The sequence below is a fragment of the Brachyistius frenatus genome, unplaced genomic scaffold, assembly GCF_029030835.1.
Source record: "Brachyistius frenatus isolate BFR_SWC_R1_liver_20210118 unplaced genomic scaffold, ASM2903083v1 Contig_8, whole genome shotgun sequence".
NCBI classification, from domain to species: Eukaryota; Metazoa; Chordata; class Actinopteri; family Embiotocidae; genus Brachyistius; species Brachyistius frenatus.
In genome coordinates, this window is record NW_027210607.1 from 4150605 (window position 1) to 4178401 (window position 27797).

A 27797-nucleotide genomic window follows, 5' to 3' on the forward strand; every position below is an offset into this window, starting at 1 on the left:
AAGCTGGATTTATATGCATCTGTATGTTTCACTCATTGGACAGATACGCTCTCTTTTTCTATTCTGTTTTCATAAAGCAGTCTGCAGAGACAGAACCACTGACATCATACATGAGGTCACCTGACAGGTTGGATGTTGGATGTCAGGTGCACCGTGTGGAGAAAAAGACTGCAGCCACATGACTGTCACTGAGCAGCAGGAAGAATGCAGGTATGAGATATGTAACTTTCTTAGTTTGTCTTTATAAATATCTCTGATGATAGATAAAACATTGTAGGTACAATAAAGTTGTTGAAAGAAAACACTGCTGAAGGTTGTTGAAAAAAAATTAAGGTCATCTGGCCCAATGTCAGATTATTTTATTATATTGATTACAAAAAATGATCAAAACAACAATTCTTGTTGTGACTGGCAAAGTGGCGAGTGACGAAGAAAAATAATTGTGCTTCGTACACTTATGGAACAATGAAATCTTACAATGTTAATGGTCAAAGTACAGCAATAATGTGAACATGTGTGTTGTGTTTACATACAGTCGTCCCGTATGAAGACTGCACATAAAGAGCTCTTGTTACTATGCTTAAATATTTTCCAGGTTCTCAAACTACAGTAGCCACAAGGAGTGTTGCCGTGGGCAACACCACATCCCAGCTTCTTCCACTCCCACTGCGTCCAGGTGGGAACAACTCCAACACCTGGTGAAGCAGCACACATCTAACCCCACAATCCCACTTCCAATCAGCTGCTCGCTGACAGAAAGTAAGTCACCATCTCATCCTACAACTGTAATACTTCCTCACACTTGTATTTATAAAATATATATACATTATGACATGACGGCCTAACCTCTCTATTCCTTGTTCCTATCTTGTTTTCTTTTTCCGTCCCACCTGGTTACACCACCAGTTTCACTGCAGCTAACCTGCCTCTTTGTTCCTGAGACGGCCCTCCTGAGACGGCCCTCCTGAGACGGCCCTCCTGAGACGGCCCTCCTGAGACGGCCCTTCTGAGACGGACCTGCACTGGAGACCACCAGAATCAATTCATAACAACATCATATTATGTGGCTCAAGAAGAAAAAAAAAAGTAATTACTCCAAGGGATGAATAGCTGAGTAAATAACACATTTCCAGAACATTGCGATATTCAATTTAATTTGAATTCCATTTAATTTATATTCTGCCAAATCACAACACGGTTTTTCAAGGCATTTAACATAGTAAAGTCTGTACAGCTGGAGAGACAGTGTTTTGGAGGTTGACATGTATTATGAATTTACATGCGTGGTTTAAATCCAGTATCCTCCATCTTCATCAGGGGACTCTTGGTGAATGCAGAGCACAACACAAGAGGGAAAGACAACCTGATGGTGCTTTCCCAGTTATCCCAGCACCACGACATAAACCTCAGTAGGTCGGTAGGGAGCACGCCTGTAATGACAAAATAACAGAAACATGTCATCATTTCAGATTTATCCAGGTTTGCTTTGGGAAGGGGAGGAGTCTTACATCAGTAGATATCATTATCAGATATTTTTGTTGAATACATTGATATAAAAAAAACAAAAAACAAGTATTATTTAGACTTGATTTAACATGCTGTTTTTCAGATCTGTTACTTCATCAGTTAACTGTGGCTTCTCTCTCTCCCTCTGCTTCTCAGTGTGTCACATGTTCAGTTGCTCCTCTGCATCGGCTAGATTATTGTAATTCCTTGTTGTCAGGAGGTCCCAGTGACTCTTTGCAGTTCTCCTCACTGGTGTAGTTGTGCTCTTGTTTCTGCAGGTATCCTGAACCTGGAGCTGCATGTCTCTGCTCTGAGATTACTGGACACACCAACAGTTCCTTGTCTTGGATCGCCATGCTGTTCTTTTCTCACCCTAAAGGTCCAGGCAGATGAATGCCCACCTTATGGCTCAGGAAGATGAGGGATAAAACTGGAAGAACTTATTTTTGTGGAGTATCTGTAAAAGCACTGTTCAAACGGTAGAGAAAGAGTCCATTGCTCTTTTAATAAAAGCAAGAGTGACAGGAAGACATGTTTAAACTCTCAAACTTCATCTATGTTTGTTCTACCTGTTGACTAAAAACCTACGTGCACTCCGGTGTTATTAGTTAAATATCATTACTCTTGTTTGCCTATATATCAAAAGCAAATGATATTTGTTTTGGGTACATTAATCCATAATGTAATGAGTCCTCTAATACTTTATTTTTTAAACAGATTAATTTATGCGTGGTGATGTAATCAATGGTTTTTAACAATGTTATTTCTACACGTTCAAAATCAATTAAAAAAAAAGAAGTCTTTATCAACAAACTTATGCAACCTTTTCCTTCCTCTGGAGCTGCCCGTGTTGTGCCTGGTGTTCAGAGCATCCTGCAGGGAGTCCGGTTCAGGCAGACTGGTTCTGGTCCTGGATGGAGAGTGATGCATCGTGGGACTTCTGGAAGCTGTGCACATCTATTCACAACCCGTTATGTCATAAATTGTTTCAGTGGAGGGATCTCGTACCCTACTGGCTGTAAATGATCATTGTGGAAGATATATTTGTGGGTTTTTTTTTTACATACAACATGAATCTCTTTGCAGCAGATATTCTCTTCCTCTGTGGCCGTCGTCCTGCATTCCCCACCGGTCCACGTGTACAGTTCAATTAACGGTGTGAATAAAGATACTGTTAACTATTTAATGTATCTATTATTTATCATGAACAACTAGTCAGTAAAGGTATATAGCTGGTTTACAGCATTCTGGTACTCAGCTGGTACGATGCAAAGAGAAATTCAGCAATTAACACATAAAACACTCAGAAGGCTGCAGGTAGGTGGAGTTGAATGAAACTAACAATACAACGTGTTCAATTTGATCGTAGTCTAAATAATAATTATAATAACAGGTTCTTTCACCTATAAACATGGTAATAAAAACAAGTAAAAAGAGTACAGGGTTCACTTATTTATAAATCTACAAAACCGGGTTGGATAACAATGATATATATTGAAGAGTGGAAGATGACTGCAAACTGGATCTCTGACAGTGCAGACAATTAAAACTATATATACAGTCTGTTCATTGATATCCCAGCTTGATTTATCTACTTTATGCTAGTCAGTACTGTTATTACTAACTTAAATAAATTAGAGAAAATAATTACCATTCTGTTGCAGACTAATAAGAATGACGTTGGTTTTCTGGTTCAGTCTCAGCAGAGGAGACTGCTGATTTTCTCACGATTTCAAACCCTAATTTAACATACTTGTCGGTGTTTTTTTTTTTTTTTCATTCAAATTTGTAGTTAACAACCCATTCTTTTGTGGTGTGATGAACTTAAAACTCATTTTCATTTCTACTTTACAGGATCTTTAATGAATATATTTGCCCCCACATGAGATCCCAAACATGCGGTATACATCGTCAACCGGTCAAAAGAAACCACGCACCACGTGTACATGCTGCCCTTTGACCGGGTTTTATACTGGTGGGACGGTGATAAAGATGAGCAATAAGAAGAGTTTGTATTCAATCATCAACATGGAGTCCAGGAGACTGAAGCACGCAAGTCTGACTTTGTTGATCCTTGTTAGCAGCAGCTATGGAGGACACATCGGAACAGGTAAGCTTTATAATTCAACTGTGATGGACGATGATCAGTCTGGTGTCCAGTTTTAAATAAATATAGAGACAAAAATGTCCCTGAAATGTCTTTGAGGTGACGCGAATCTCTAATTCCTGTCACAAAAAAAAAAGAAAAAGTTCTCTATTTAGCTTCTTGTGATAATCAGTGTTTTGTCTCAATAAAGATTCAGTTACATCGAACAGACATGTCAGTATGAGTATTTACTGAGTCAATAATGTTTAGTCAGTGAAATGATTGTGATGATGGTAGTGATCTGATATGCCCTCCAGTTATCAGATGTTTATGATGTACAAGAAGATTTGTGTCTCAGCTGTAAATCACTATTTTAATCGGTACAGCGTCCACTCTGAAAATGGATCAAGCTTTGCTGGAATTTCACAACCAGCTGAGAGAAGAAGTGCAGGTTTACTACACCTCAGACTACTGCTATGAGGTAAATAATATCCATTGTGTGTCCAGGTTTATTAAGATGATGGCATCAGCAGCAAAATTAATTAAGTTCCACAAAAACACACATGTATGTGAATTGGTCAGTCTGGGGAAGTCCATAGTGATGCAACCAGACCACAGCAAATACAGCCTCAAATACAGCGCAGATACACACTGTCATTCACTGTCAGGTTTCTAGTTCATGGATCTGTCTCTGGAAAGATTATTACAATATTGCAGAGTAAGAAAGTTGAAAGTTATTTTTCATTTCCATCCTTTGGCCTGAGATTTTTTTTTAAACTTTTCTACTTATCCCTTATCAAGTCATGAGCTTTGAAGAATTTTTATAGACTTGAAAATTTGAATATCTATTGCACAAGAAAAAAATAGGAACATCGTAAAATAAATCAAATATTCCAAAATAAATGTATATTTTTTCACTTTCCTATCTAATTGTCTTCAAGAAATGTTTTGTTCTTCCCTGTGCAACTGCAACTGTATTATTTTGTATATATTATTTTCTATGTTCATTAAAAAAAAAAAAAAAAAAAAAAAAAATGTAAATCCTTATTTTCCACACAAGACTTTTAGCATAACTACAGGAGCAAGTCAGTCCTTGAACCGTTATACTTTCAGTCATAGTGGCGTCATCAGATTGGTCTATAAGATTCAGATTTTCCTGCCAGTTTTTTTTATCCCCACATAAAGAGGGATGTTTATAACTAAGTCCATGTTTCATCTGTTTTTACTTCACAGTGTGTCTACCAGCATTTGGCCACCGTGAAACCCAGAAACCAAAATGCATCTGCAATCATCAGTACTAAGTTCACTCTGACTGTACAAGTGGAATCACAAACCAGAAATGAAAGTCTTTGCAGGTAACAAGTTTAATATCAAACATAACATCAAATATGTTCAAATCACCTTCAAAAGGTAAAATGCTGATTTGTTTCCTGTTTACTTCGAGTGCGTCGCTCTTGTCTCAGGACATATAGTGTGGTGTCATCTGATGATTGCATCAGCAATCTGTGAGATTATTTACAGGGCAGGAGAAGTAATCCTGACCTGCTTTCTGGACCTGAGTGATGCCCTGCCTTAAAGCACCTCGCCAGGTATCGATCAGGAGCCTTTTTGGGGTTAATAAGACCTGACATTCCAATATTGATGAAAAGGGCTCATTAAACCTTGAGAGCCACGTGTCCTGCGGAAACATCGGCGAGCACGTTAACAAGAGGAGACAGTTATCATATTTGTCAGATCTACCAAGACACTGGGGCAGAGCTTTCCATTTGGTTGTCACCTGTAAACATGGCAGCAGGGTTTCGTTGCAACATGACAAGCCTTTGTTGCTTTTTAAAATGTTTGCTTTCTCAGAGGTCTGGTCTTCTTAGATCAATGCTGAGGTCTCTAACCAGCCTGTGCTGCTATTGATTTTCTTTTCTCCTTTGAAAAAACACTCCAAGTGATAGCTAGTATGTCATCCCAACAGTGGATCAATATGAGCGTGTAATGCATGTTTTTGGTTCCTGAAACTGGAGCTGGTGAGGACAGAGGCGTGCACTGTAAGTCTGCGGCCACTAGGTGGTGCTCCTGAGCTGTAGGAGAAGATACAGACTCCTTTATTTTTACTGTCAGGTCATGAAGAAAACAGCAACAAGTTAATGAGGAAGTATAATGATTAGTAGAAACAGTTGAATGTGTTATTTGTCATTGCCAAAAGTACAGAACAATACTAATGAAGAAACTAAATCTAAAGAATTTGTTTAGCATTGCGGATAGGCAATATCTAGCTGTGTTTGAGTTTTAAAAAAATACTGGGTAAATGAACAGAATTACATTTTTCCAGCATATTGGTGGCGGTAATGCACCTTAAACCCAAGATGCCACCAGCCATTAAACAAAAGAAGAAGAAGGAAACTTCATTTAAAAGATAAAATCACCTGTAGTTTAATGTGTTTTTAATTGTCTGCATGTGTCACTGTTTTGGATGCAGGTGGAGTCAGACTTATGAGGAAGGAGGTCATTACTCTGTTTGGATCCAGATATCAGAGGCCACAAAGGATCCCAGCTGCATGCATACATTGGATAAAAGTCCAAACAACATCTACCTGCGTACGTACACAGCATCGATGAAGAATGTATGATGATGATGATGATGACGATGACGACATAGATCTGAACAACTGACTGAGACTGGACTTGAGACACAGTGGCAGTAGAGGAACCTTTGATCTCTACTTAATTGAGTCAGCAAAGAGGAGAATCACTCCTCATGTCCACACGCGCAGAACAGTAATTCTCATCTGTCTCCGGGGACATGATGTGTATTGATCAGATAAGACACGCTGTCTTGAAAAGGGATAAAAAGAAAAGCTTTTCTGCTTGTTTTGAAGGCCCGGCCGTGCGCGTGGAGGATTGTGGGTAATACATTAGGGAGTGTGGAAGGATTAGGGCGTAATGGGATTTTGAAAGCTTCTCTCTCCATAATGTACACTCTACTTAACAATATTGCAGATTATGTTGTAGATCAGACTTTTAAGGCCAAGTAGCCATTATCTATGATGGTCAGTGTGACTGCACCTCTCACAGTATGATGAGCTTCCATTAGCTCCACAGACCGGTGATTATACAAACCCCCCATAGGACTCGATCAACTTAAGTAATGGTCTGGTCAGCAGCTCACGCGCAGGTAAGAGTTGCCCTGCAAGGAATTTCAAAGTTTACTTCAGTGTCTTGGATTGATCGGCCGCAGGGCTTCATGATTTCATGTTGTGCACTCCTCAAGCACATGTTCCTGTTTCTGCTATCAGATGCGCCCTTTAATCATGTTAGTACTGTATTCTGCATTGCACCACAGACCACAAGTCACCTGCAGAGCCCTTTAATTCTCATAAAGACATCCACAGTATCGACTGCGATCAAGTGTTTGGTCAATATTACCAAATATATCAGTGAACTGAACTTAATTTAGTTTCATCCTGACAGACTGAGCGAGCGGCGCTGTTGTTTCTCTTCATGTGCTGCTGAGAGCTTTATGGGGTTTTTACGAGTGGACGCCAGAGATGAAATGACTTTTTTCCGAGGTGATTAAGTGACCAGTCTTTGTTCCGAGTGGATGTCCCAGTGTGGATTAAAATGGCTTCTTTTAGTTTGTTTTTCCATTAAAGACAAACACAGCATGTACTGTCCCCTTTTATTTCCTATGCTTTGACGCAACAGGACTCCTGAGTAAGTTGTACCAGTATTTCTCCTAACATTTCTGTCTATACTATACTGTGATAAGTTTCACCTTAATCCTTGCTTTTAGCAAATAAAATCCATCCAGGCCACAGTGTTCGTGGCCTCCTGTGCTGTAAACCTCATCTTGACCCGTCTCATATCTTTTGTGCCCTCCGGCAGTGAGGCTCATTCCCTCTCCGTCTTTGTTTTTCTCGTTCCAGCGTGGCCGTACATTTTCCTTTTCTGATGCCTGTAGGGTTAGATTACCCGCAGTGATTGCTCCTTGATGGATCCAACAAGAGTTTTCCATTAGGTTCCAGTTTGTCACTTGAATCTTTTTGACTGACAGAGAGCCTCAGGGGAGCCCAGAGACGAGGAGCGCAGACTATTTGGACTGGCAATCAGCCCTTCTTATCCCCAGCTATATCTGATAGAGATGTACAGTACAAAGCTCCTCCAGATTCAGAGAGAAGAGGGGCACAGATTGATTTCGCAATTTACATTTGCAAACATGTCCTTGTCTTATTTTTCTAGCTCTTTTGGCTGCAGCTCTCCAACTGGCCATGATCGCCCTCTTATTCGTGGTGGTGCCCTACATCTACAGGTATGTTTTTCACATTCTCCACCAGAAAAAACCCTTCAGCACTGATGACTCTTCCATCAGAACCATTGACTGTATATAAAATCAGAACCAGGCAGCTCAAACTTTGTTCCTTTTACAGGAGGCGTCGCACATCAAAATATATTAAGATCATTTGCTGCCAGGGCCCACAGTACTCGGTGGATAATGTAAGTAAAATGCTGCTTTTAATGAAATGCATTAGATGATTATCTGCACAAATGCATTTAGATGGCACAGATGTATAATTTGATTGATTAAAATTGAAGATCAATCATAAACCAATCAAAGGATTTCCATGAAATGATCAATAAATTTAGCATTAAACTCAAAATGTAGAGAATAAGAAGAATAATCTGCAGATTTGTCAGATTTTGTATGTATATATTTTTGTTTAGACTTTTTAATCCTGAAAATTCTTGTTACTTTTTGTTTTTGTTTTTATAATTAAAGTATTCAGAAGAGCAAAAATGCTAAATAGTTGCCCCCTATTGCTTTTTTTCCTGCCTAAAAAGATAGACTTTAGGCTGTTTTTTTTTTAACCAAACATTGTTTGATCCAGCAGTTATATTGAATTATTTTCATTGGCCAACTACGCAGCCTGAGATGCACACCAAAATTGCTCTGAGACTCCAGTCATCAAGCCGATTGGGAGACACTAATGGAATGATTGATGCAAATGTTAGCAGAGCCAGTTGCACTGCAGACCTACGCGGAAGCGATAGAGCGCCGTCTCCGTCCAATCATCTTGCTTCATGGCAAAGAGCTGCGGTGTATTTTTGGTGAGCATGAATAGCTCCTCTCATTCTTCTAAGCGAGATGTCTCTGGCTTCCATATGCTGTCTGGATGGCACGCAGATCCATCATAACGTATTAGTGCTGGTGTCTTCCTGCTCTGGCTCTTTAAACTGCTGCACAGAGGCCAGCGAGTGAAGCTAATCCAACAGAGAGGGCAACAGGCCACAGTCATCAGAATGCTGCCTTCACAGAGGGATGGAAAAAAAGCAGGAAAGAAAGAGTTTCAGCGTGAATTTTAGTTTTGACCCAAGCGGCAGTTTGGAGTTGTTATCGTAGTTATGTAAAATCTTCAAATAAGATTGACACAAGTTTGTTTTTGTCACTTCAAGAGAAAATATTTAATTATAATGTAATCATAAATAATCACTGCAGGAGAGGGTCATTTTAAATTGAATGCCAATTAGCAGAGCTATTAAAAGAGGTCGTGTAATCAACACTTTGATTGTGGAAGTTAAATTATGAGGCAACAATGCTCCTGTAAGTGACAAAAACAATTTAAAGCAGCACTTCTCAAGATATTAATACTAAAACTGGATCAAATAATCACAAATAATCATTTGATATGAAATGGCTCACTTACAATGACGAATTTTCAGTCCACAGTCTCCCAATCGGCTTTACAGAGCAGTTTAGTGTCTTTCAGCTGCTTGTTTTGGTTTACTGTTTTGGTTCAGTATTTCTGCTCTGACCAATGTCGAGTCCAGTCAAATAGCAGGTAGTGGTTTTGAGTAAAAATCAACCCGCTTCAAATGAACTGCCCGACAACAACAAAAACAGACAGACAAAAGCAGATGGTGAACAGAGTGAAGCATTTAGCCACTGAAGTAGAGGGAATATTGGAATTATTGACATTTCTAGGGTGCAGTCAGGTTTCTGATATAGGTGGGTGGGCGTAGGGTCCTCTTCTCACTCCTCCTTAGCTCCACCCTCTTGTCCAAATATGGTCACTTCTGGCTCCAAAAAAACAAAATGGCGAAGGCCAATATGCCACACTCTCAACTTCAAAATGACAGTTAACAAAACAGTGGGTTACATCATAATGGGTTGTTGCTTAGTTTCTCCATGACTGTTAGAGGTGCTAATACATTTGCCTTATCCACTTTCATGAGGTGTTAGACTTTAAATGTTGTGTTTGTTTTGTTTCTTCTAACTGTGTAACAATGAGGAGAAACAGCAGAGGCAAGTTGAAAAAAACATAGATTCAGCAGCATTATGCACACAGTGAGTTAACAAATATTGCTTCTTGTCAAAATGCAACCTTATATGACCCACACTGGTGTCTAGTTGAAGCGCGGACATTATTATGTCTCCCTGCTGTTTTTCCTGCAGAACGGAGCTCATGCTGGTGAAACTGCACAGAATACCAGTAAAGCTAAACCAGTGCGTCTGCTCTCCCTGGACACTTTCAGAGGGTACGTACTCCATCAACAACCCTCCTGTTTATCGGCCTATCACCACACGCTGCTCGTTCACATGCTAATTGTTTTTGGAGCAGTCTGAGGCATGATGAAGATCTACAGACCCGGCGTAATGAAGAATTACAGGGGTCACAGTCTGGCCACATGCTCCCCCAAGCTTTTGTGATGTGGCGGTCTAGCTTTGGGCATGATTTCTGATATGAGAGCGTCTCGGGTCTGGAACAGTGTGTTTCTGTTGGACAGGAGTGATGCATGTGATTGAATCTGGGCTCCCTGCTCGCCTTAATTGCGGCCTGGGGGTAGACACAAAGCACGCCTCTCTGGAAACAGGATGCTGGTGTGGCTTTGACCTCCCCCTTGCCAAATAATTGATGTAATAATACCGTCAACATATCAGCACACATCCACACGGCCATAGATCTCCTGCCAAGCCGGAGAGAGTGAGAGGAAATCCAGCAGCACACAGGTAACATCCAGCAGACGATTGGCATCTTATCCATCTGTGGCTTCAAACAACTGGGCATATGTGCTGAATTCAAAATACTAAATGCTTTTATTTCATTTGGGAGCAGCAGCGGTTGAGTACACTTTCACCTGAATCCGCAGAGGTTCAAGGAAAGGATACATTTCAATTTAATTTCCCTTCATTTACACTTCCTGCCGCAGTCTTGCTCAATCTTGTTAGCTGAAATGTCACTCCAGGGCGACAGATACCCGTCACATATTGATGTCCTGATCTGTAATACTGGAAATTCTCATACCTGGCAACACACTTCATCAAACTGTGACTCAGCACTCGAGTAACGCTGCGTGTGCCTCCTCGGCCCTGTGACTTATGATCCATACACCCTCGATAAGTAACAACTTTCTGCAGAGAACAGACACATCAGTCATCTGCCATAAATACTGAGACATTTCTGAAGGCAAAAGGCTTTTCTTCAGAGCTGAAAGGTTTTCCTGATCATTGCTCAGCCACCACTGACATGATATACAGAGAACTGTGCAGTACGACTGCACGTTAATTTTTATAAAAGGATTTGGTTTTAATCTTGTGTCGCAGTGCTAAAAGCCTTTCGCCAGTTTCCTCACAGTTGAAAATCGCACCGTCAGTAGTTAGCAGTGCCATACAACAGACGGAACAACTATTACAGCAAAACCAAGCAGTGAGAGCTGCGTTTATCGGCAGGTGGTTGCCTCAGTCTCAACCTTATTTTGACTAATATCCAAGTTTTTCATCTGGTTCGGTTTCAGACCCACTCTGATGTTTGGCCACAAAACCTTGGCGTTTCAACTCGAGCTGTAATTTATTATGGCTAGATTGGATGTCCATGTACTTGATATGGCCAGCAGGGTGGGTAACTCAATACTGTGCAGTGATAGAGTGTAACTATCCATTTGCAAAAGGGGGGTAAAAGTACTAAGCTGGTACTCTAATTGGTAATGCATGTACAATGATTCAAATCAAAGACGTCCGTAAGTGTCTATCAGTGAGTCATAACCAGCTGCCAGAGAGACGCATCTCTCAGTCATCTGTTAGCTATAAATCTGATTCCCAGACATGAATTAAATCCATTACTGAAGTGACAAATGTTAAGCAGAGACATTCATAGAGATATTAACAATTTAAACTTGATTAGGAACCAAGCAAAGAGTGTGCAGCGCTTCAGTTTGATACAACACAAAAGTTCTCAGTGTACATCATGTGAATTAAGGCACTTACAGTTTCCCTTGGTCATAATTAGCAGCCTTTAATGTCACGTGTGTGTGTGTGTGTGTGTGTGTGTGTGTGTGTGTGTGTGTGTGTGTGTGTGTGTGTGTGTGTGTGTGTGTGTGTGTGTGTGTGTGTGTGTGTGTGGCATTTGTAAAGTAATGGTTCCCACACACAGTGGGGTGCTTTAATTAAAAAGATGGCCAATAAGCCGTGATATTGCAGTGATTTTCACCGGGGCTCATCTGGCTAGAGATTTAACCTTTGTCTTTGTTACTATGGGAACTAATGGATATGTTCGTCAAAATTCAAATGATAGGCCTGCGTGTGTGTGTGTGTGCGTGTGTGTGCGTGTGTGTGCGTGCGTGCATGTGTGTGTGTGTGTGTGTGTGAAAGAGTATATGAACACATGCAGCAGGGTTTACTCCACTTTAATAGCCCTTTTGAGATGATAGTGACCGATTAAAATCTTGTATCAGCAGGTTGGGGCTGAAAGAGCAGTAATGGCTCTGCTGTGCCTCTTAATTGAATCTGGGCAGAAAAACAAGAGGAGGCAGAGGTAGATACAGTGCACCTTATCAGACAGTCTCCTTTTAGACATTCTTCTAATGTTGTTATGGCTTTTAAAAAAAAAACTTTATGATTTTTTTTTTAACCTTTTTTTTAATGAAATAAAACATTAAAAATATAAATTCATGTATCCTGGATGGTGAAAGGATCGAAACTGAAAAACCTCCGCTGTATCTCCACCACTTCCCTTCCCTGCAAGTTTGTGTTGTGTAATGCCCCCCCCCCCCCCCCCGCCCATTTTTCCTGACATTCAACGCAAACACCTTTTTTCCCTCCAGCGTCTGATTCAGTGAAGTACTCCATCACGTGACGTGTTCCAGCAGCCTTGGCCGGTGCTAAAGTATAAAGTGTATCATATATTAGACATAAAGTCTTTAGTCAGCACTACTGCTTAAGGAGATCCAGAGGACAAGCGTTCATTTCCTGAGTGATACATAATGCTTAGATTGCATTACCTTGCATTTGGAGTCTGACAGAAAAGAAAGACCCTCCTCCAGGCTCCTCAACTTTAATTCAGAAGTTAATATTCAATCATAATCAACATATTACGGTTGAAGTGGCAGAAAAGGATCATAAATTATTGTTGTATTATGCACTTCATGTATTTATAATGTATTTCTATTGGCAGTTGTCCAGTTTTACATGTTTTCTTTATTTATGCTTCACTTGTACCCAAGGATTGAGCAGTGTAGACTCATTGTAATGTCTTTGCAGGTTTGCCCTGACAGTGATGGTGTTCGTGAACTACGGTGGCGGAGGCTACTGGTTCTTCGAACATGCACCGTGGAATGGTTAAGTACAAAATATGCATGAATTTACTAAATAGAACCAAAATAAAAGTAGCTTGTACAGTCGAACCTGCATCTTGCACACAGTTTGATATGTGATGACTGCATGAACTCACGGCTGTTATTCAACGACAACGTTGTGCTCTTCACGTCTATAATTTTTTGACCTGTTGTCACTAATTGTGATAAATGCAGTGTCAAGATCACACTCACACACTCACACAGAGGCTGCCGTTCGTCATACGAGCCAAATGAAAGGCACGATCCATAGATGTTTATTGTTATTAACAACCAGGGAGGAGAAGAGGAGGAGGACGGATGAGTGTTTAAATGACAGCTGGGAGAAGATGGGAGGGGCCATGGAATGAGTGAGACTCCCCTGTTGGTCAGTATTGAGGCTCCTTTGAGCAAGGCACCTATGGTTGCAGCAGACATTTGCTGGGTGCCTTTTTCCCCGGCTCACTAACATCCAAAATACAAATATGTCACTGCAATTTTTTATGAAATGCATGTCATTGCTCTCAATTTTAAACTTTGTAATAGCCTCTTTGTCACATGTACACGGGTGTATTGATTTCAGAGGTGGATTGATTAATCTTCTCTTGGCTGCCGGGCCGCTGCTGTCACAGGAGTGTAGATATTTATTAATCACACCTTTCCAGGATGGAAAGTTAATGGCAGAAGCGGCACTTTAAGGACATAACATTGTTCTTAATTCACCTCGGTGTCTTTGTGGATTGCCAGGAATAGAAGAGGGCAAGAACTGTGAACTCTGTTTAATGGCAACAAATTCAAGTATCTGTGGATCGATTGATATTTATCAATGCTTCTGAATCTGTTGCAGGTCTAACTGTGGGAGATCTTGTCATGCCATGGTAGGCTGTATGAACATACACTAATATGCATGTTCTTGTACATATTTACACATATATATGTGTGTGTGTTTTAATACCATAATGCTGTTCTGTCTTCCAGGTTTGTGTTTGTAATCGGGACCTCTGTGGTTTTGGCTTTCGCGTCCATGCAGAGGAGAGGAGTGAGCCGCCTGCAGCTGCTGCGAAAAATCACCTGGAGAACGGCCGTCCTGCTGATGCTCGGCTTCTGTTTTATCAACTACTCTCCACGAGACGGAAGACGTATGTACAACACAACATGGCTGTTCAGTGCAACAACAATGTTGTATATGTGAATGTGTTCGTTCTGTCATTTCTGTTTGCTCTTTAGTGGGGAATTCTCAAAACACAGACATTAGCATCTCCGGTATAGTGGCCTCTTTTTTTTAGATCTGGTACAGCACATTAACAGTGGAGAACAGATGGAGGACTTTCTTGCACCTGTTGATGTGCAAAATTAAGCTGCATTTGCTGTCATGTTAGGAAACATCAAACAGTTTTAACACAGTTTGTTTTACTAGGTTTTTTAGTTTTCACTCCATCAACTAGTTAATTAATAATTTTCAAGTGAAAATACTAAACGTGATGATTCTACCCTTACAGAAAAATACATAAATGTCACATGTGATTGTGTGGGTGGTCCCACGGTATCATATATTTTGAAAATAGGAAAAGTCAACTTTAATGACATAATGTGTGAAGCCCATGTTGATTCCCATGAGAATATTTTTCCACATATTTTCCGCGTGTTATCATATGTTGCAACATGCGGTAAACATGGGAAGCTCGTGTTTTTTTCTGTAAGGGTAGTTTAATGAGAGATTGCTTCTTTTCCTTCTAGTAAACTAAACATGTTTGTTTTTTGCTGTGTGATAAACATGTTAAAGAGGTTGATCTCCGGATTTGCGATAAAAGCCGAAGCTCCAGGGCTTGGTCGAGTTTAAAGGAGGACAATAATGCTGAAAATCCCTATTTCACCATCCACCTGGGACGCACTGGGCGCCCTTCACACATTAGCTACCGGTGGTGCTAATGGACTTTTCCTGCGTGGATGTCTGAGTAACTAGGTTAACAGAAATATTGTTGTTGGGTGTGCAGTCTCAACATCTAGCACCAGGGGACATTTAACAGAGGCAGATTGAGCAAAAACAACGGCTGTGGTAATGGACAATTACAAACGGATAGTGTTACAGCCTTCAGCTCCATGCAGCTGCTGTATGCTGCTGGAGCTGGTGATTTTTACCATAAACTGCAGCTCTGCCCTCCGTCTCCAAGGACGTCCTTGGCAGTTCAGTCCCAGGGTTTGATCTAATAAGAGAGTGGAGTCACATCAGCTCAATATGTTAAACCCTTTCAATGTCAGATGAGGCACAAGAAGGTGTTAGCCTTTGACATCAACTGTGAGTCATTTTGAATAAATCCTGCTACGATTGGATGTCCAAATAAAAGTCAAAGACTACTTTGGTGGTTATCAGTTAGATAAACACACAGTAAATGCAGGCTTTTATTTTCTTAAAAGACATTTTTGATGTACAAAATATTAAATACAAAAGGTCACAGTATGTTTTCAAAGTTTAATCTCTGACAGTGTTACTTTCCTAATGATGAGGGTCACGAGAAAAAATAAATCAGACAAAAATCAGGTCAAAAAGTCTCATTCAAACCAGAGGAGGTTTGAATAAAAGAAACCCTTATTTTGAAAAGTTTGCAGCTGATTTGTTTGCTCAACTTTCCGGCAGCTCTTTTAATCCGGCTGACATCCAACATATAATATCATTGTATTCAGCCCAGCTCTGAAAGTGCTCAGAGACTGGACGTAGACAGCAGAGCTTTCTCTAAAATGATATTGAACATCAATAAGGGTTTCGTTTTCACTCACACACACACAAAAAGGGCATAAATTGATCAAACAGTGAAACAAAAAGTGTTGCAGTTTGCTGGAGTTCACTTTAAAACAGTAGTTAAGTGACAATTTTGTGTGGGGACAGAGGCAGTAAATTATCTTTGTGGGGGTGTAACCTGCGGATTTAACTAAAGAGTTATTAGTACGAGCTCCCTCTTTTCCTGAGAGGAGAGCTTTCTGCCTCTTATTTGATTTGTTCGGATCAATGATTGGGATCATATTGTTTTTACGGCACTTTGTGCGGCAAAGAGGTTTTCAATTAACTAATGTGTAGATTACCATCAATCTCTCAACCTGCAGCCAATCCTATCCTTCCCAATTTGTCGAGCCTGGGAGATAACTGGGAATCTTTGATTAGCTTCCCACATTCTTGACATGTCCCTATCCTGAAGGCTGACACTGATGCCGTGGGCCTCGTGCTGTCCATCAATGGTAGAAGTGGCAGAGGGATGATTGAGAAGATTCCTGATTGTTGAAATCAGCAGAAAAAGCTTAATGTCAGTAAATTAAAGCTGTGTCTTGTTTAAAATGTAAGTTCATGTTCTCGACATTAGTGTTAATGTGCTGACTGTGTTCTAGTGTCCTGGTCCTGGCTGAGGATCCCTGGAGTCCTGCAGCGTCTGGGTTTCACCTACTTTGTTCTGTCTCTGCTGCAGACTTTCTGGGGCCAGAAAGAAATCCCTCTGAGAGCGGTGAGTCCTGTCAGGGTCACTTTTGTCAGCTGTTACACACAAGAGCATGACAAAACATTATGAAGGGCTAATTTCACGTGTGCACCTCATGTTTAGTTTTTCTTTTTGCCGGAATAAGCGGCAGATATACCTCAAAGTAAAGTTTAATGTTAACAATGTCAAGCACATAAGCAGCTCTTTATTTTTGAAATATTTTTGGTGACACAACATGCGCATGCTGCAGGATCCCTGGTGGAAACCCGCCCAGGATGTTGTCCTGTATTGGCCACAGTGGCTAATCATCATCCTGCTGGAGACTTTGTGGCTGTGCATCACTCTCCTCATGCCTGTACCCAACTGCCCCACGTAAGTCCAAACTAGTCTCCCACCGCTGAGTGCAGCCTGCACATTAATCCAATGTACACATGTGTTTCAAAAGTATAATTCCCCTCCACCGCTCCCTGCTCAGATAATCTCCAGTTGGAGCTGCAGCAGAGGTGTTAGTGTGCACCTTGTGTTGCAGGTGTTATGAACCGCCGTGATTTATGGGCCTGTGGTGGATGCTTCAGAGGGCATAATTAGCCAATCTCAGTCTGTCATGTGCAATAAGAGGAGCGCAGGCAGAGGATCCATCTTCCTCGCTCTGAGTCTTCTGCTTTTTGTGTGTTTTTTCCCCGTCTCTGTGACCCTGCTTGGCATAAGGTTTAGAATATTGTGGCTTCAAATTGAAGCACTTTTTCCCAGAGCTCTTGTGTTTTCTACGACATCTGATTGATTTGTATTTCGTACTGGAACGTGAGGATGTGTGGTAAATTACGGCCATACAGACTTTAAATACATGAGGTGGTCATTGACTTTAAGACTGAGCTTGCTTTAACTATATTATGTCTGTCTCTTTTGTAATACCTTTATAAATCTACATTTTTCAAATATTTGTATTCTTATTCTGATAATGATACTTATAATAGTGATGTTGTTTGTTATCAGAGGGTATTTAGGAGCCGGTGGAATCGGAGATAACGGTCTTTACCCAAATTGTACTGGAGGTGCAGCAGGACACATTGACAGATGGATGTTTGGTGATAACATGTACAGATACCCCACATGCAAAGTAAGTATTTTTTTCACACTCTCAATTTCAACAATCTGTATTATTATTTTCAATGACTATGAAATCTGCAGGTTCCTTATATTTTTATTTTTCCAGGAGTTGTATCACACCACGCAGCCCTTTGACCCAGAGGGGCTTCTGGGCACAATTAACTCCATTGTCATGGGATTTCTTGGGATGCAGGTAAGATGGTTCATTTATTTCTTGTGCTACAAGAGTGTTTTTAAATTATGAGTCACAGACTTCGCAATTTTCAGTGGGAATAAATGTCATGTACAAGGTAGTGCAATGAAATCAAGATCAACTTACAGTTTAGATAGAGAAAAGAATCAGACATATAAGTAATACATTTAACCTTAATGTTTGTGATTAATCTTGAAATTTTTAAATGCCATACCAGAGCTAATTTACCTGGATGATCAGTGGTGTTCTTTATGCTAATATGTTGATAAATATCATAAATTAGGCAGAGAACCTACAGCTAACTCTGTGCTTTGTAAAAGTTATGTGAAAGCCACTTTCCTGCCTCACTATAAGTACACAGTTGTGCCCCTTAAGTGACAAAATGTTGTCAGAAAGCGAGGAGAGAGCTTTTGGTCTTTAGACCTGAGCCTCTGATGGCGACAGTGTCACTTGTAACCATTTGGGCTGTGGGAAGCTGCCATAAAAAAGCAGCCGCATTTCTCTATTCCCGGTGGGCGGTTAGCTCTGAGCCCGTCAGTCAGCGAGTCTTAGACGACACGCCAGGTGTCCGCCGCCCTCCTCTGTGTTTGCCCATGCTAATGTTCTCAGCTGAAACACATTCATCATCACCAAATTAATCAGAGGGCGCAGATGACTTACACCCCACATCTGGCTCGACAGGAGAGGAGAAATGTGACTGCCACTTCAGGGACGCAGCATCGACAGCCGCATCCCAGGCCTCTTTGGTTTCCCAGTGGCAAATGCATGGACACACTGGTTGTTGTTGTTGTTTATGTGGTATTTGTCATTAAGTGTATGGGTGAATGAGTTGTGCCTCTTTCTCTCACAGGCGGGGAAAATAATCCTTTTCTACAAAAAGAAGAACGTCCACATCCTCTGTCGATTCGTGGTGTGGGCCGTCGTCCTGGTACGTCACACCGACACAGCTGCTAAAACAAACAAGTATAAAAGTCAATTGATAATTTAACACCAAGACAGCAATCCACTGAAAGCATCGTCCTCCTGCTTCTATGACTCACAGACTTGAGCGCTTTTACGGTGTTTCACTTCGCTTTGCAGGTAAACTCTGCGGCGTGTTTTCCAGCCGGTCGGGGTATTAGTCATAGTTGCCTTAAGCCATTCATTAGCAGGACTTAGCAGAGGACATGTGTGTGATCTCAGTACAATTAAACAACGTCCATGTGTGGCTGCATTTCTGGGCAGACATGAGTATCCGGCGCCTCGGGGGGATACACACTGTCTCGCACTGCCTGCCTGCGCCTCACATGTGGTTTTAGATTAGAAGAGATATGCATATTACTTACAGTCCACTGCAGCATCGAAAGATCAATTCAGGCACCTGCACGCAAAAGTCTCGACAAGCAGATCTAACACACGGCAGTTCTGTTAAAGAAATGGATTAAAGTCCATTCAGATCCAGAATAAAGACATTCATTTATTTGGATAGCTTTGAGGTCATATTGTTTCTAGATTTGTGCTCATTCTGGGTGGTCTCAAAGAAACAAAAAGAGCCAAGCTGGCCTCTTTTTGGTTTAGAGGGGGAATGTGTCCCCCAGGGAGCAGCCAGGTGTTACGGGAGATGGCTTGTTTTGCATTTCTAAACCTGTGAGAGGAGGCTGCTCTAGTCTGCTCTAACAGAACTGACAGGAAGGCCAGGCTTCGCTGAGCCGTCCTCGGCCGCTGTTTTCATGTACGTTCAGTGAGATGCTGCAGAGATGTGGCTTGTTTTGTAAGAACGGGGTTAGTAGGAGGCTGCCTGCATGCTGTGGAGGCAGACATCCTGAAGCGGCGGTGCTGTGACCTGGAGCGATGATGGAGCTGGAGGAGCTGGCTGCGTCACCCTGCCTTTGAAATCAAACTGTGCCAGGACGAAAGGAAGGGTCGACTCAGGCGGAGAAAAGGCACACAGAGTCAGGGAGAGAGTCAAGGAGTTCCTGCTGTGCCTTTTAGTGCAGCTTTGGATATCGGCCTTCACACTGTCATGTGGATTTATTTTTTTTTGACCCATGTGTTGAGTCCACATTGAAGGTTCTTCGGTTAAGGAAACAATTTAACTCACTAGCGTTGTCTTATCAGCACTATAGATGTCATGTTGTCTGGTTTGTCAAGTCAAATAAAGTTTATTTTTATAGCTCAATATCAGGTACATTATCTAAATGGGATTTATATTTATATAGACAACAACAGGAATGTTAATCCACCGAGCCCCTACTTTTAAAAACAAATATGAAGAAGAAAATCCATAAAAACCTCAACATGTAAGGAACTAAAGCATCTACACCATCTGTTTGAGCCTGTATTTAGACCACAGACTGTATATAAAAATGGACGTAGCTTCCAGGTCTGAAAAATTGCCTGCAATACCACTGAGTGCCACTCGGGGTTGGCTCCAAAAAGCCTCTGGCTCCATATTCTCCCCTTTAACTTCTCTCATGAAATACAAAGTTAATATAATTTTTCCACAAGTTATTTCTGTGTTTCTAGCTAAAGTCGCTCCTTCTGAATAGTTTTCCGGTTGTCCATCTGAGAATAATCCCTCATTAATTATTAAATAAACCTCAAAAAGTGGTATATTTTTTGGGGCTTGTCTGTTTGATTGACAGGCCTGTGGTCAGGTTACGGCTATCGGTCTGTACAGTAGTACTATAGTATTCAAATCAGATCGAGTCAGATCGCTCGCTTGCTCTCCACAGCTCGTCCAAATATGTTCATTTCTGGCTCCAAACCTGTCCGAACAATGGCGATGGACAATATCTGAACTTACAATCCGATGGGTAACATCACTGTTAGTTGCCACTTGATTTAGGCCAAGTAGTGCTTTGAGCTAAATGCTAATACCGGCATGCTCATGGTAACAATGTTAACTGATGTTTAGCAGGGACAATAATAATGTAGTCCAACAGTCCAAAGAATGGGTGGTTTGTGTTTGTGAATCAGGAATAATCCTGTTTATACACGTGAGAATCAATGGAAATTCTGTTGTGAGAATTTAATGTCATTAACCTCAATTCTTAAATGACAAATGTCCTCCATTACGTCTCCTTGTGTTGAATCGTATTGACTATCATTGTGCAGTGAGTGGCTGGAGGGAGGTGAAATAAATTAGATCCATTTGGCTTCTCCCAGAGGCACCGAGTGATAAAGTAACACATGATGAAATAAATAAACATGAGGGTTTTTATGTGTTTCCACTGTACCTCATAGTGTGACAGTTAATGCTACTCAAGATTATGACGTTGGAGATGATATATATTCAGGATTGTACAGTGTTTAGTGATGGATCAATGCAGGGACTTAAAATCCTGGTTAACTGAAATAAAGAATCACAATAAAATAGATTTTCTCATGTTGCAGTGGTCGACAGAAAGAGCAGACATCGATTTTAGCAACAGATACAGACCCAAATAAAAAATTAACGCAGCACATAATCATACCATGAGCTCTGCACCTGGATATCTGCTTTGGTTTCTTTAATCTCAGTGGCTAAATCTATTTTTAGTTGTGTTTTTTTTTTTTTTTTTTTTTACCAACACAGAAAGCAAAATTAGTTTTAGCGATCGGCCTGCTCTTCATATTGACTTTTCTAATACGAGTTCGGCTCAAAGGGGAGGCAGGAAGCAGAGCTGAGCTGCCTCTTGTTTCAGACATGTGCTCTTGACATTAGCAGGTCTCCTCAGTGGAGGAGTGAGCTCATTACTACACGCACCCAACCACAGGATTGGTATCAGGCACAGGGCGGTTTTGCAAAGAACCAGAAAGCGTTGCTACAGTAAACGGAAAAGCCAGATTTTAGCCCGCAGTTCACTGTATTTCTGTGGCAGACTGATATCCAGGGGCAGCCATGCATCTTCCTCATAATAAACAACAGCCCCTGTTAATTAAAGTCCAACGATCAGGCTCCAGAAGTGAGAGATTGAAATTGAGCGATTGCCCCACATACCAGCCCCATCCCACATCCTGCTGCCTGGATAGCCTGGAGACTTAATCCAGTCTCAGCTAGGCTATTTCCACACCATCGATTCTGTCATCTATACACATGATGGATATCCACCTAACGAGCATGTTTGGATTCTGATCCACTGCCTCGGGTTTCTCTCCGGAGCACAAAAGGTTTCTTTATGTATCTAAAGAGCACGTAAAGGTAAAAAGATGAGACCATAAAAGCTCTTACTGACATGTAGTTGATTATATGGAGTTCCTTTGTGTTGTGAGTAAATAAGACCATGGATCCAGGTGGGCCTCAACGGGATTTGACTCTGCCCTTGTAGGAGTAAATCCACACATTTTAGTGTCTTTTAGCCATTGTTTTGGTTTTATTCATTGTTTTGTGTGTGTCTGTGTGGCTTGACAGGCCTTTCTCATCTGACTCCCAGATAATCGGTTCATCTGCTGGACTCTTCTGATTCCGATGCCTCACGTTTTAGCAGCCCGATACAGATTGCTTTATCGCCCCCCCATTGATTTGAAATCTGTTTCATTTCCACCCTCAGGGAATCTCCGCAGCCATCCTTTCTAAGTGCACACGAGATGGAGGATTTATACCTGTCAATAAAAACCTTTGGTAAGTGCTTCCTGACCCTCTAAATCCAGCCAGTTTTCCTCACAAAAGAAAGGATGGGTTTCCAACAGGCACAAATCACGGCTGCTAAAACACGCGTTTACTTACCTCTAATGACAGCCGCGACTGTAAATAATCACCCGGGCTGTCAGAAGTGTGAGGTGGAGCGGTTATACATCCTCCCCAACATGATCACTCTTCCTTATGGCCAACAAAATAAAGAATGCTTTATCCTCTAGCCCAGAAACACTCACTACACGTTTTACCAGCTCTGTGTGATGGGAAGGGATCAAGCACTGGAAGAAGTAACCACAGCGCGGTGCCGGTAACTGCTCCCAAACTATCATGTGCCTTTTTGGAAAAACAGGGCGCAGCACCTTGATAAATGCTTGTAATGATTTTACATGAAACACAGCACGATTACTGCCTCGGACACAGATTACTTTACGACCTGTGCATTTGTTCCACCCCCACGTTCCCCCTCATAATGATGCGAATCACTTTAATGCTGCTGCAGGAAGAACAGCATTTCATCTGTGATGTGTAAGCAAATTCCTCGTGATGCTCCACAGGGGCCGCCGCTCACGCCACACGTGCTCAACCCCCGCTATTACCTGCCTGGCTTTTATAGGCAGTTCATCATGCACAGGTTATTGAGCTCTTGAGTAGAAGTCCCTGCCTGGATGTCTAGAAGTAATTAACTCCCAGCCAAGAGTCCTTTTTGTCTCCACTTCAGCTGAGATTAAAAAAAAGAACAGAGAGCCCACTGCAGGAGGCTCTGGTAGGCAGCCATTTTACATTAGATGATATTTCATCAAACATTCTTGCACTTAGGAGGAGACAGGGACATGGCTGGTTGGCTCAGCTCCATGGGGCACGTGCCAAAGATCCACGGCTGATGCTTTCGACCGATCTAGCGAACTGTCCCACAGTTTGTTGGATTGGCTCGAGACCCCTGAGTGTTATTTATCTGCAGCGGAGGATTGATGGACTAAGTGTGTTTACACCCTTGTTCACACCACACTGCTAACATTTCAGCGATGCCCGTGTGTAATGTACAGAGTAAAATGTTGCTGTTGTTGTAAAGTGTCACTGATGGTCTCTTTCGTCCAGGTCGTTGTCTTTTGTGATGTGTATGGGCTGCTTCTCCTTCCTGCTGCTGGGAGGCATGTACTTTGTCATCGACATCAAGGGCTGGTGGGGAGGGCAGCCGTTCTTATACCCAGGTACTGTTTATTCATGCTCCTAGAGTATATTGTTATAACAGTGGATGTGCTTTGGTGAAAAGAAAAACTTTAGATACATCATTGGAACAAGATTGCAAACCTTAAAGAATGTATTTCATGTCTTAAAGTGGCTCTAATTAATATTTCTGTTTTAAAAATGTATATTTAAACCTGGGTCTTATTCTCATTATTATAGGCAATTTTTTTTTAGATGATCTTTACACTTGCCACCTGTTAAAGAAATTCAGGAAACAAGAATGCTATGGCAGCAGTATTTAGCAGAACAATTTATTATTTAACAGCTATTTAACACAATCACTGTATCTATTGCAGGGTTTTGCTATATATAGTATATAATATAACAAAAGTGTCCTGAGTGTGTGTGATTGTTTTGTAGGGGTTTTAATTACTATTTGGTCTAACTGACCTCTTTTCTTCCAGTTATTAAGCTTTGAGAAAAAGAGTTTCATATAACATTTCTCCACTTGAGAAAAGCACATCAGTGTCACATTTCACCTCACATAGGTGAGAAAAGAACACACGTGTATGGCCGGGGTGAAAGAACAAGGTCGTGTGACGGAGGTCATGATGAAGAACAAAGACTCAAAGTGTACACTGGGAGGAGGTCGGGATGGTTGGCTGGATCAAACACAGGACGTCTGTGAAGGTTCTCAGTCATCCAGTTCTCAGTCATCCAGGTCAATCTAAGTTTTATCCAAAGGCAACGAGACTTCTTTATTTCTTCAGAACTGAGGAAGTGAAATGTCTTCAATAAACTAAAGAAGTGCAGCTGCCTTTGGATAAAACTTAGATTTCGCAGGACAGGACGTATTTATGGATGCAGTGCACGTTAAGTAAATTACATGACATATGTATCATTATTTACCTAAGATTACTTGTCTTAATCCAAACCATGATCTTTTCCTTGACCTAACTTTGAGGTTTTGGGTGCCTAAACTTAGATACTGTACTTTTCACGCCTACGCGAGGCAAAACATGGCACTGACACGGTATCCTCTACAGGACTGACTGGTGTATTACACTCTTTTTTGTGACACTGGGTTGAACATTTTCCCTGATGTGGAAAGCTTTGACCAAGTATATTATTTTGTCATCCTTCACTTTCTTCAAATATCCACATAGAAAATACGACCTGAGTTAAAAAAAAATACATACCAAAATGTTCCTTTAAAACTGAGAAATCCTGTTCTGTAATCACTTGTTTGTGTCTTCTGTCTCCTCAGGGATGAACTCCATTTTCGTGTACGTCGGCCACTCTCTCCTGGGTTTCTACTTCCCTTTCAGCTGGGAAATGCACTCCCTGGACAGTCACTGGGAGCAGCTCTTCCAAAGCCTGTGGGGAACCATACTGTGGGTGCTCGTTGCCTACCTGCTCTACAGGAAGAAATTCTTCCTCAAAATATAAGCAGGATGATCTGTTCCTCTTTTATTCTGCAGATATCTAATTTTTCTATTAAAAACAAACATTCTTCATGGGAACGGTATACAGATTATTATAACGTCTGGTCTCCTGTTCTTGGCTTAATGAGTTTAGGTGACTCTTCATAGATACAACCTGCCCTCATACATTTTAATAAAGTAAACTAGTATTTAAGTCATCTGGTAAATGAAGCAGCTCAAAGGAAGTTTTTTTATGAAAAACAATCTGCAGCAAATCAGTGGAAAAAGCATGAAAGTGTTCATCCATGAAATCCAGTTTGTAGAGAAGACGTCTGCTCTGCTGTCAGTGTGGGAAGCTGAGGATTTATTTGATGCCACTTGTTTTTTTGCACAGAATAGACTGATTAAATCAAATATACTGAGGTGGTACTTAACAAATTAGGCCGAGTGATTCCACTACACATCAGGCCAGCCATTATGAGTCTGTTGCCATGGCCACTCTTCTTCGCCTTGTGTGTGTGTGTGTGTGCCATCTGCTGTCCGTACTTTAATAGGGGTCAAGATGCACAGCTCACAAAGGAGTATCATTAATGGACCTGACACCTCTTGGACTCATTGTATTAGAAAATCAGGGAAATTAGACAAATGCAATTCATCAGACGAGCCTCCTCAAAGAGTTCGAGCCCTTTATATGTTTTACATTTTTGCATACTCAACACTCAGAGCTTCTTACTTACTAAAACAGGGTTCAGTCTCAGATTATCATCTTTCCACATGATTGACCGTCCAGTTGAGTGATTTACACATATTTATTCAGTGTATATATGACAGTATTGAACACACTCAGATCAGAGTCCCTCGGCATCAGCTCAGGTGGCGTGTACATCATGAAATGACCATCTAGTTAATGAAGTGATGCGGCTTCATGCTCCTCTTCCTGAGTGAAATCCTATTATGCACTCCGCACAAGTCGTCATACCAGTGCGTAATATGGTGTAGTGGTTTTTGGTAATTGTTTTGTGAGCACAAAGTTGCTGTTTGAATCCCAGTAGGTGCATCCTGCCTTCTTGAACAAAGCAAGCATAATTGCTTTTCCAAACTACTGTGCCAGCAGTGGAAACGCATAGCTGATTCATGATTGGATGGAAATAAAATCAATACAGACTCACCACAGAGCTCCAAAGATATCTTTTGTGTATGTGTTGATAAAGCTTTGCATTTAAGTATCAGCTTTTAGCTGACTCATTCAGAGTGATTTACAGTAACTGCAACATTATGAGGAGGTCAAAACCTATTAAATGTCCTGAGGAGCTGTTAATGAAGATCAAAAGGATCAAAATGAGAATGTGAACACTATAAAGGTGACAAATATTCAGATTATATTTCAGACTGAGTTTCTGATTCATCTATCCTGCAGCATTGTTGTCAGAAAAGGTCCATAAAAACATTGTAGTTGTACATACCATGTCCAGACCACCGCACTTCCTTGTCTGTATTGATTCTCATTGAGCATAATATCTTAGGATACCTATAGTCTATCATATGGAAACTTTATCCCAGATTAAATGTGCTCGTGCCGACCGCTCAGCTTCTTGTGTCACATAATGCTGCTCACACTCTCCCCTGATACAGCAAGTAATATTACATGTGAGTGAACATTTGAGCACACTATCTGTCTATGAGATCAGCTCTTAGGAACATATTACCAAGTTTTTTTTTTTTTTTTTAATGTAGCAATTTATGGTGCACACTGAAAGTTAAATCAGTGTCCGAAACTACTGAAAAAGAACAACTTTCAATTTTTTTTTATTTAACAACAGGCTCCCGAGCAAACAAGAATTTACAAGTGTACAAAAAGTTTTAACTGAACACGCAAAATGTTAAATCTAATCTCTTCCCCGATAGTTTTATTCACCTTTATTTATGAGTTAAATGGCCCCCAATTTTTAAGCCATATTAATACAAAAGAAACACATGAATTTCACATGTGCAAAAACCCTTGTGATCACATGGGACCACATACAAATGTGCACATGTGAAACATGTATTTTGCTCATGGAAAACTAGTTTTGGAACATTTTCATGTAATGTTTGAAGCCCATGTAAGAACTTTTCCTCATATTTTCCCCATGTTATCATGTGTTGCAACATGTGGTAAGCATGTGTCATACATGTGATCCTATCTGTCCCATGAGGAAAAGATTGAAACTCACGTATTTTTTCTGTAAGAGTACACCAAAAAGCAGTTGATCATCCCAAAGACAAGAGGTGCAGATATAAGTACAGACCCAGTAATCTGTATTTTTTTTTTCAGTTGGTGAAACCTGATGGATCCTCTGAGGAGCCCTGCTCTCTCCTCCGCGGCCCAGTGAGCCTTAGTGTTTTTGCTCCATGCAGGGACATTGATTGGAAAGCGACTGCTGTGTGAGTGACTGGTGTCCTGGCCCGAGGCTGCAGCAATGCATCACTCCACATCATCCAGTCACACAGAGATCCCCACACTTTAACTCGGCCCTCAGCCTCGGACACACACTCACACCTCAGAGAGGAAAGGTTGGACCGAGTTTGACCAGAGTCACACAGCTGGTCTACAATGCTGTGCTGATTCTGTTCTGGGACTTAAAGTGTGATTTATGTGAGG

The 27797-nt window shown here is 41.1% G+C and overlaps 1 protein-coding gene and 1 long non-coding RNA gene across 2 annotated transcripts; both read left to right on the forward strand.

The window, feature by feature from the left end:
• Positions 1-972, forward strand: LOC138615902 (uncharacterized). The gene is made up of 3 exons (XR_011310564.1): positions 1-210; positions 596-759; positions 907-972. It is a non-coding gene; the product is annotated as an uncharacterized lncRNA (long non-coding RNA).
• Positions 973-3534: 2562 nt separating this feature from the next.
• On the forward strand, positions 3535-25244 carry LOC138616013 (heparan-alpha-glucosaminide N-acetyltransferase). Its single transcript, XM_069689964.1, has 18 exons — positions 3535-3616; positions 3979-4073; positions 4826-4947; positions 6063-6181; positions 7823-7892; positions 8011-8081; positions 10042-10117; positions 13116-13192; positions 14034-14064; positions 14165-14325; positions 16565-16677; positions 16901-17022; positions 17644-17767; positions 17864-17950; positions 18801-18878; positions 22462-22532; positions 23643-23755; positions 25000-25244. Exons 1-18 carry the CDS (start codon positions 3535-3537, stop codon positions 25179-25181), a joined length of 1794 nt encoding a protein of 597 aa, XP_069546065.1. The 3' UTR covers positions 25182-25244.
• Positions 25245-27797: the final 2553 nt, after the last annotated feature.